The 11,114-nt window shown below is 38.2% G+C and overlaps 1 protein-coding gene across 1 annotated transcript; it reads right to left on the bottom strand.

The window, feature by feature from the left end:
- Nucleotides 1–9,539: 9,539 nt before the first annotated feature.
- Nucleotides 9,540–10,262, bottom strand: LOC107791174 (uncharacterized). Its single transcript, XM_016613188.2, has one exon. The coding sequence runs from the start codon at nt 10,167–10,169 to the stop codon at nt 9,711–9,713; it is 459 nt and encodes a 152-aa protein (XP_016468674.2). The 5' UTR covers nt 10,170–10,262; the 3' UTR covers nt 9,540–9,710.
- Nucleotides 10,263–11,114: the final 852 nt, after the last annotated feature.

The raw sequence follows: 11,114 nt of genomic DNA, 5'->3' as shown, positions 1-11,114 counted from the left end.
CTTTTGTGATCGTTGTGTATAAATAGGGGTAAGGGTTACCCCAAAGAAGAGTCGAAGAGTATTTTAAGAAATTGGTCAACTCAACAGTGTAGAGTCAGTATAACAAAAGAAGAAATTCGCCTTGGGAGAGATAATTCTCCACCAGTGTTCGTGGCAAGCCTATGAAGAGAGAAGACCAGCCAATGCAATACCGCCCACTTGGCTCAGTTCTCAGAAACGCTTTTGAAAGAGTTTGTTTTTTGGACTCTCCATAATGCGTGGCGCATAGGGTTTGAACGGTTGCATCATGTCACCATTGACGATGTCAGAATATGCCATCAAGTTCAATAAGTTAGCCCGTCATACTCCTACTTTGCTTCCTACAGCCAGAGGGCGAGTCCATAGACTCATTAAAGAACTCAATTATGATCGTATAATTTTGTACGACTCGGGAGCTACAAGCTGATACTTCATTTCTGCTAGTTGTACAAATTGCCAAGATATTAGAATGTGTTCGGGGTGAGGAAAAAAAAAAGGAAACTAAGGAGACCAAGACGTCTCAAGGTTCTGGGGGATTCAGTAGATTCTACTCTGCAAGTATAAATCATTATGGAGGGGGCTCGGGCAGTCGGCCAGCCCAGTCCGCACATCGGATTACTCGGGGTGCTCCAGTAAGTTCTTTTAATGCACCACCGACATGAGTTCCTACAATGGTTATTCCAGTTATCTGGCACAGACTCAATATGAGCAGCCTAACCCGCAAAGGGGTTGTTATGAATACGGTGATACTAGGCACATCATGAGAAAATTGTCCCAAACTTGGGAGAGACTTATTTCATCAAAGCACTCAGGCTACGTGCCCCATTGCAGTTACTACACCACCCACACCTTCAGTTAGGGGTGGAGGACAGACGGGTAAAAGGCGTCCTAGAGGTGGAGACCCAGTCGTTGATATATTTGTTTTACGGTATGGCGGAGGTCGCTACATCAGATGGTGTTATTACAGGTACGACCTCGATTTAATATAAAGGAATAATTTCCTTAAGTTGATTCGGTTCTCAATATAAAAATGAGTCCTCCTATTGTGCTCCACTTATGAGTGAGCTTCATAATTCTATAATCTACTTATGTGTTTACCCCTGTTGGGAGATTTTATGGAGATAACTACGCCTATCATTTCGTGTTGGTCACTAATAAGAGCTGCGAGGCTAAATGTGGCTTTCTGTTACTCATTTCGGTAAATTTTTGATGTAAATTCTGAATAATTAATTGCAAATTATGAATTATATGCCCTACCGGTGTGGGGTTCATTATGTGTTGTGATTTGGTGTAACCGAAATTATTTAAAAGGAGAAAATGGAAATTTTCAATTGGCACGATGTGCATATTACTTGTGATTCAGAACTGAGGACGAGATCCTCACATTTTTATATAAATTGATATGTTTAAACCAGGCTACGAGCTGCGGTGGAAGTTATATAAGGACGAGATCGTTGTGAGGAAAATTCTTGTGTTTAAGTTCTCCCTTGTGAAATTAAATTTGTACTATAGTACTAATAGGGAGTCATGCCTGTTAGGCTTATTTGAAAATTCTTATATGAAAGTCTCTGTGCATAGTTGTCAAATCCGTGTTGTAATTATTAAATTTTAACCTATGAGGTAGGTACCCACCAAGGTGGCGTTAAATGTGACTCGTTAATTCGGGTAAATAATTATGAAGTCTTCATGCCTCGCATCTAGTTATCAGTATTGTGAAGGTTTGCAACGAGATTTTTGTTAACATGAGGTTAAATGACGATTCTGTAATTGATTATGAACAACTATTAAGACCAAATTGATCCAAGAGGGTGCCTCATTTACAGGGTCAGACGAGTGTGAGTTGAGCTTTCAGAAGCTCAAGATCAATTTGACTCCGACACAAGCGTTGGTATTACTTACATGTTCAAGGTCTTATACTATGTATTGTGACGCGTCACGTATTGGTCTCGGCGCGATGTTGATGTAAGACGGTAGGGTGATTGCCTACGCGTCCAGACAGTTAAAGGTGCATGGGAAGAATTATCCTGTACACAACCTTAAGTTAGCAGCTATTGTTCATGCATTAAAGATTTGGCGACATTATTTGTACGATGTCCATTGCGAGGTCTACACCGATCACCGAAGTCTACAACATCTGTTTAAACAGAAGGATCTTAATTCGCGGCAGTGGAGATGGTTGGAGTTGCTTAAGGATTATGATATCACCATTCTCTATAATCATGGGAATGCCAATGTAGTGGCCGATGCCTTGAGTCGTAAGGCAGAGAGTTTGGGCAGATTAGCATATTTACCGGTAGCAGAGAGGCCTTTAGCCTTGGATGTTCAGGCCTTGGCCAACCAGTTTGTTAGACTGGATGTTTCCGATCCGAGTCGAGTTTTGGCTTGCGTGGTTTCTTAGTCTTCTCTTTATGACCGTATCAGGGAGCGTCATTATGATGACCCACATTTGCTTATCTTAAGGATACAGTTCAGCACGGTAATGCCAAAGAAGTGGCAATTGGAGATGACGGTGTATTACGGATGCAGGGCAGTCTATGGGTGCCTAATGTAGATGGCTCCGTATGAGGCCTTGTATGATAGGCAGTGCCGGTCCCCAGTGGTTTCGTTCGAACCGGGCGAGGCTAGACCATTGGGTACAGACTTGGTTTAGGATGCCTTGGAAAAGTTTAAGTTGATTCAGGATCGACTTCGTACAGCCCAATCTAGACAGAAGAGTTATGCGGATCGGAAGGTTCGTGATGTTGCATTCATGGTTGGTGAGCGGGTATTGCTCCGGATTTCGCCTATGAAGGGTGTGATGAGGTTCGGGAAGCAGGTCAAGTTGAGCCCTAGGTATATTTGGCCTTTTGAGATTCTTGAGAGAGTTGGAGAGGTGGCTTACAAACTTGCACTACCACCTAGTCTTTCTACGGTTCATCCGGTATTCCATGTTTCTATGCTCCGAAAATATCACGGCGATCCGTCTCATGTGTTAGACTTCAGTTCGGTTTAGTTGGACAAGGATCTATCCTATGTTGATGAACCAGTGGCTATTTTAGATAGGCAGGTTCGAAAGCTGAGGTCAAAGAACATTGCTTCCGTAAAGGTTCAGTGGAGGGGTCATCCGGTCGAGGAGGTGACTTGGGAGGTCGAGCATGATTTATGCAGCTGTTATCCACACTTATTCACCAGCTCAGGTACTTTTTCTAACTCCGTTCGAGGACGAACGTTTGTTTTAGAGGTGGAGAATGTGATGACCCAAACTGTCATCCTTAAATTTAATAATTAATTTTGTATTCTAAGACCTCGAAAAGCATGATTTATCATTCCTCGACTTGGTGCGCAGTCCGTAAAATTTTTCGAAAAATTTTCAGGTGAAAAATGAATTAAAATGTGAATTAGAGCTTTAAAACTCAATTGAGTTGACTTTGGTAAACATTTTGAGCAAACGGACTTGGATCAATATTTTGATAGTTTTGGTAGGTCCGTATCATGATTTGAGACTTAGGCGTATGCCCGGAATCAAATTCCGAGGTCCCTAGCCCGAGATATGGAATTTTGATGAAAAACTAAAAGTTTAAGTTCAAATAGTGACCGGATATCAAATTATGTGCAAACGCCCCGGAATAGAATTTTGATAATTCCAACAGCTCAGTATGGTGATTTTGGACTTAGGAATGTGATCGGAATTTTATTTGAAAGTCCGTAGTAGAATTAGGCTTGAAATGCCAAAAGTTAAATTTTTGGGAAGTTTGACCGAGAGGTTGACTTTTTGATATCGAGGTCGAAATCTGATTCTGGAAATTGGAATAGGTCTGTTATGTCATTTATGACTTGTGTGCAAAATTTGAAGTCATTCCGAATTGATTTGGTGTATTTCGGCACAAGATATAGAATTTGAATGTTCAAAGTTCATAGATTTTGATTTGAGGTGCGATTCGTCGTTTTGATGTTGTTTGATGTGGTTTGAAGCCTCGACTAAGTTTGTATTATATTTTGGGACATGTTGGTATAATTGGTTAAGGTCCCGAGGGTGTCGGGTGGATTTCGGAAGGTAAACGGAATGGATTTCGGACAAAGAATGCTGCTGGAAATTTCTGTTGCAGAAATTTCGCCAGAAACTTCTGGTGCGTGGAACCAAATGTGGAAGCTTATATCGCGCAATATATAAGGCATCCTAAGATTTTCAAAACATGAAAGTTGTATCCCTTTGATTCTAGTTTCCAGAAAGTTAAACCATTCATCATTTGGACATTTGTACAGAAAGTTATGGTGGATTGAATGAAAGCTGGTAGAGCAGTTTTGCCAGAAATTTCTGATGTGTGGAGCCGACTTTGGAAGCTTATATCTCGAAATTCATAAGGAATCGGAAAATTTGCAAAACATTAAAGTTGTAGTCGTTTGATTCTAGTTTCCAGAAACGTATACCATTTACCATTTGGACATTGGTATACAAAGTTATGATCGATTGAAGAAAGGCTGGTAGAACAGTTTCTGGTGGACTTTTAGTGACGAAAAATGGACTTTTAGTGACAGAAAATGGACTTTTAGTGACGGATTGGCAGAAACTTAAGGACCAAAAATGGTCATCTCATTCATTTCGTTTTGGATTTTTGGAGAACGATTCTTGAAAAATATTGGGGTAAGTTTTCCTTATCCTATATTGATTATATTTCATGATTCCATACTCATTTACATCATGCATCCGTGAATTTATGGAAGAAAAATCAAGATTTTTGTAAAATCTTCCAAAAACGAAAATTTAAGATTTGGTAAAATTGGTATGGGTGGACTCGTAATTGAATGGGTTGTCGAATTTTATAAGTTTCGCCGGATTCCGAGATGTGGGCCCCACGGGCAAATTTTGAGCTATTTTCGTATTTTTTTGAAAAAATAATATTTTCTTATGAAATTGATTACTATAATTTTTTTTGACTGTATCGAATTAATTATGACTAGATACGAGTCGATCGGAGTCAAAAAGATCGAGGAAAAAGCATAATACTTGGTTAAATTGGAGCAAGTCGAGGTAAGTGACTTGTCTAACCTTGTGTGGGGAAAATTTCCCCTAGAATTGATATTAATGAGATTATTAAAATGTATTGAAAGTCGTGTACACAAGATGACGAATGTGTACACGGGCTAAATTGTGAAAGATTATATTTTTAAATTGTGTCGATCACTGTTGCGCATTTATTAAATTATTTTATCTTGTTATATTCTTCATCATTGATCTGAGATATATACTTCAAATTTATTTGATCTTTTCTTACTAATTGTTTTACCTGTTTAGTTGAAACTTGGTTTCTTTTATTCTGTGCATTATTTGAAGGTTGATTTTCTTTAAATTAAATATTATTAATATGAAGTATTTGACATTTTTAAACTTGATATTGAAGCAACGTATTAAAGATTTTGAAATATTATTTTCCTAAATTATTTATTCCTGAATATTTTTATACTCATTGTGATGGAGCCGTTAGCTCTTTATTGTGGAAGAATATTATTGTTGAATTATTAAGACATGAGCCGTGAACTCTTTATTGTGGAAAAATATTATTGTTGAATTATTTTGACATGAGCCGTGAGGTCTTTATTCTGAAAAAATATTGTTGTTGAATTATTTTGGTAAGTTAAATTATTTGAGCACCTGAGGTGCAAATTGTGATATATTGTGATATTGATACGCATGCGATGGTATACAGTCTGGGTGTTGAAACGCATGCGGTGAGATAAGGGTGGCTTGATACGCGTGGCTAGTAGGGGTGACTACTAGAAGTCATGCGGTGTGATAAGGGTGGCTAAAATGTGACATACTATAAGGGTGGCTAAAATGTGACATAAAGTGTGACTACTAGAAGTCATGCGGTGGGGTGACCACGAGATAGTATTTGCAATTATTTGATGTCATTAAATGTGACATACTATTTGATTCATTTCCAATGTCATTTTATTTTACTACATTTATAAACATTTTACCATGCCATTATTATATTCTAGTAGGGCCTCACCTGACTTTGTCACTACTCTACCGAGGTTAGGCTTGGCACTTACTGGGTACCGCTGTGGTGTACTCATACTACGCTTCTGCACATCTTTTTGTGCAGATCTAGGTACATTTTTACGAGCCTAGACGTCAGTGAGTTACCTGCGCACGGAGACTTCGAGGTATATCTGCCAGCGTCCGCAGACTCCGGAGTCCCCTTCTATCATTTTATGTTGCTTCCTTATATTTTATTTAGACCTTGACATATAGAGACATTGACAATAAATTCTTAGAAGCTTGTGACTTATTTCTACCGGGTTTTGGAAGTTGAAATTGTTTGAATTGTAGTTTATTTATTTCAGATATTTATTATTATTCCGCATTGATAGGCTTACCTAGTCTTAGAGACTAGGTGCCATCACGACATCCTACGGAGAAAATTTGGGATCGTGACACAAACGGACCAGGATCAGTGTTCTGATGATTCCAATAGCTCTGTATAGTGATTTTGGCATTAAAACGTATCCGAAAAATTATTTGGAAGTCCGTAGTTAAATTAGGCGTGAAATGGCTAAAATAAAAATTTAAGTTTGGAAGATTAACCAGCGAGTTGACTTTTTGATATTGGGGTCGGAATTCGATTCTGGAAATTTGAATAGGTCTGTTATGTCATTTGTAATTTGTGTGCAATATTTGAGGTCAATCGGACTTGATTTGATAGGTTTCAGCATCGAATGTAGAAGTTGAAATTCTTAAGTTTCTTAAGCTTGAATTGGAGTATGATTTATGATTTTAGCATTGTTTAATGTGATTTGAAGTTTCAGCTAAGTTCATATGATATTTTAGGACTTGTTTATATGTTTGATTGAGGTCCCAGGGGCCTCGGGTGAGTTTTAGATGGTTAATGGATCAAATTTTGGACTTAAGGAAAAATCTGAAAATTTTGCCTTTTGGTGTAATCGCACATACGGACATTTTCTCGCAGGTGCGAGCTCGCATAAGCGAAATGGGCAAGCAAAGAAGAGGGGAGGTGATAGATAGGCAGTGTGTGCAGGTGCAGAAATTTCGCCGCATCTGCGAAGCCGCAGAAGCGGCTTTGTGATAGCAGAAGCGGAACGCGGAGGGGTAGGCTCCATCACAGAAGCGTGTCCGCAGAAGCGGACTAAATTCCGCAGAAGCGGAAACTTCCCCACAGAAGCGGCTTAGTGAGCCGCATAAGCGAAAGCACTGGTCAGATTACAAAACAGAGGGTTCCGATAATTTTTTTCATTTTGGACATTTCCAACACGGCTTGAGGCACTTTTTGAGCGAGAATTCACGGGAAAACTTGATGTAACTCACTTGTGATCATTGTTAGTCAATAATATTGAATTATCATCGAGTATTTCAACTATATTATGTGTTTTGGAGGCGAAATTCGAGGATTTGGGCCTAGAGATTTGAAAATAAGATTTGAGTTGAATACAACATTTCACCTACAGGCAGATGGATAGTCAGAGTGCACTATGCAGATATTGGAAGGTCGAGTTGATGTCAGAATTTGGTAAAATTTGTATGGTTGAACTCGTGGTTGAATGGGCATTTATATTTTGTAACTTTTATCGGATTCCGAGACATGAGCCCTACTATCGATATTTGAATTGAATTTCGGATTTTGATTGGAAAATTTAGTATTTTCATATAGAATTAGTTTCTATAATTCGTATTGCGTATATTGAATTGTTTGTGACTAGATTTGAGGCATTCAGACAACAATTCGCGAGGCAAAGATTTTTTGGAATCTTGAGTTGGTTGCAAATCAATGTAAGTATCGTGGTTAACCTTGACTTGAGGGAGTAGGACTTATTTGTCTATTTGCTGCGTGATTTAATGTGCGGGTATAACGTATATGTGAGGTGACACCTACTTATGCGTTGTGGTTGAGTCAAAGCATGCGAGTGAAATTTGTTTAATTGTGAATAGTTGCCTATTTAATTAAGATATTCCTGCTTAAATTATTATTATTTATTTGATCATTTTCATGAAATTATTGTTGAATATTTTGGAATGTGAGGTCAGTATTCTAGTATTGAATTGATTGATAAGAATATATCCCCGCATTTTAATACTCTTCCGAATTTAAATTATTATTTTCATGGTAAGGAAGAGTGTAAAAGTACGAAGGGCGATGCCGTACAAATTTCACATTATTATTTATTGAATTATGAAGTGACAAAGAGAGTTAAAGTACGAAGGGTGACACCGTGCCATTTTCAAAGAGTGTAAAAGCACGAAAGGTGATACCGTGCTAGAAGAGAGTTAAAGCACGAAGGGTGATGCCGTACCAGAAGAGAGTTAAAGCACGAAAGGTGATACCGTGCCATTTTTATATTATCAACTGCTCATTTTATTGTTGATGAATTAATTGGCTGCTATGTGATACTTCTCCTGCTGAAATTTCTCTATCATTTCCCTTCGCATGTTCCCTCCGAAATTTATAAATTGCTATCTATTGTGTTATTGTTGCTTCGTATTTGTATATACTCGTACAGGTTGTTTACGTACGTGTCTTGTCATAGCCTCGTCACTATTTCGTCGAGGTTAGGCTCGACACTTACACAGTACATGGGGTACAGTTGTACTTATACTACACTCTGCACTTCTTGTGCAAATTTTGGAGTTGGTCCCAGCTGCGTACCATAGACTTGCCCGGATTCAGCTATTCAGAGGAGACTTGAGGTATAACTGCACAGCGTCCGCAGTTCCGAAGTCCCTTTCTACCTTATCTTAGTTGTGTATTATCTTCCAAACAGCTTGAATTTTTTCAAACCATTAATTGTATTATCCTAGTAGCTCGTGCACTTGTGACACCAGATTTGGGGATGTATTTTGATAATTCGGTTGTTGTGATATTCCGCACTTTATATGAGTAATTGACTTCCGCTTAAATTGATTTGTTTAAAAATGGTTAAGATTTTTCTGACGTTGGCTTGCCTAGCAAGTGAAATGTTAGGCGCCATCACGGTCCCGAAGGTGGGAATTTCGGATCGTGACAAGATGTTTTAATTTTAATGTACAAATTAATATTTAGATGTGTATTCAGATTCAGACGTCTTAATCTTAATAAAAACAAATGAGGCTTAGAAGCTCCCCAAAATTGTGATTTCTAGACAGAGAAATTGTATGGCCGAGATAGATTCACGAACGACCTCGCGCTGCGCACGGCTTCAAGGCAAACACAAATGGTTAACTTTCAGTTTGATCTGTAAAGAATGGTCGGGTAGCAATCAACACCGATGGTTCTCCTCGTCGAAAAGTTCTCCGGCCAAATTCGTCGAATCTTTGCCGGTGGGCAAGCCAAATCACAGCCCAAGAAAACTAGATATAAGTTCATCAAAAACGGAAGCGTGCTCTCCGTAGTCCAATCTCAGAAAATTTGGTTCTAATTCCAAGAAGATGACAAAGTTTAAGACTGGAGGGAGTTGTACGACCAATTTTCTTCAATGAACTAGAGCTATATAAAAACCATGAAATACCAATGGAATGTCGATTCTTTTAAGTAAATTCACACAAATCATTTCAGTTATAAACATACTTATAATTATTCATCATTTTAGTAATGATAATCAAGCAAAGCAGCAGATTGTTTAGTACATTACTTATTTAGGTAGTAGTTTTTTGCGCTATATAAATAGCCAAATCCACTACCAAAACACACATACATGATAGCATCAAATTTGTCGTAAATTTATTCCTCCAAATCCTTAAGAGCCCAGTTGAACTTCTGGCTCTGGCTGTACTGACTAGGGTGGCTGCCACCGTAACCATGACCATGATAATTCGGCGACCCCATACCCATGGCTGAGGACATATGGGCAGATTGTTGCATTCCACTACCATAGCCACCATCATTATGGACCATACTGGTGTTGCTTGAAAAGTTTGCGGAGTCATGGGGCATATGCGGCCCCAGACTACCATAATGTCCGCCATGGCCATGGCCATGACCGCCATAGTGTCCGCCATGGTGTGTGCCACCATGACCCATCATCATGTGATTGTGAGTGGACTGACCATATGGCGTGGTGGAATAGCCCGAAGGCCTTGTCATTTGCATAGAGCCGCCGTGGCTGCTGTCGGAATAGCAATTTTGCTCGTGAGCGTAGGATTGGTGCTTGTTCAACCCAAGTTGAGTTTGGAGAACCATCTTGAATATTGATGCTACTCCTAAAGATGTGAAGTTTTGAGTTTTTGCTTGGTGAGAATGTAATCTTAGCTGAGCTATATTTATAGAGTTTTGGGCATATCACGACTAGAGGATTAATGTATATTATATGGAGTAATAGACTAGAGGATACTAACAAGATAAGAAAGGCATCTCATTCCCATTTCTGATATAGAAGAAATAAAATGGCGCATATTTCAGGGTCATCGACTTTTGTTCTTATGCATTAAAACAAGCACCAAACTTTGTTCCCCAATACTCATCATTGGTAAACCCCAGGAGTCAGGAATAGCAAAATACTAATTTGAGTGGTGCATTTTAATCGAATTGTTACGAAGTAAAGCAAAATCACTACGCTTAATGAAGGACTTTCCAATCTTACTGTTAATGTGATGTGACTTGGTGGCATCAAGAAGATGGAGTTAATTATTTAGTATTCAGATCTTAATACAATATCTTAATATTTAGATGTGTATTGAGATTTAGACGTTTTAATGTAATTGCACATATTAATATTCATATATGTATTTAGATTCAGATATCTTAATTAATCTTAATAAAAACAAATGAGACCTTAATACTTTTACTATTAATTTTAAAATTTTGTTTTATCCAGATGAATATCTTGAGTTGAATATATAACTCTTGATGAATTTCTTTCCTAAGAAATAATGACCGAAAAAAACGAATTCAACATAATTTCTACATTTTGAATAATTATGAATAGAAGGTGTGAAATTCCAATTCATTAAAGGGGAAGGAACAAAAACAATCAATAGGCAATGAAGATATGGGAAATTTTACTTTTTCGTGGTTTATTTGTTTTTTTTTTTTTTGTTATTTGGATATTTAGATCGATAAGCATATATTACTGTTAGAAAACTGGCAAAACCCGTCCACAGAATACCGACCGAAATCGGTCAAAAA

The sequence above is a fragment of the Nicotiana tabacum genome, chromosome 2 (genome assembly GCF_000715075.1).
Source record: "Nicotiana tabacum cultivar K326 chromosome 2, ASM71507v2, whole genome shotgun sequence".
NCBI classification, from domain to species: Eukaryota; Viridiplantae; Streptophyta; class Magnoliopsida; order Solanales; family Solanaceae; genus Nicotiana; species Nicotiana tabacum.
Note: the sequence above shows the minus strand (reverse complement) of the source record. Positions and strands in the feature narration are given on the sequence as shown.

Coding starts and splice junctions, on each gene's coding strand:
- LOC107791174 (XM_016613188.2), bottom strand. CDS start 10,169: ATGGTTCTCCAAACTCAACTTGGGTTGAACAAGCACCAATCCTACGCT.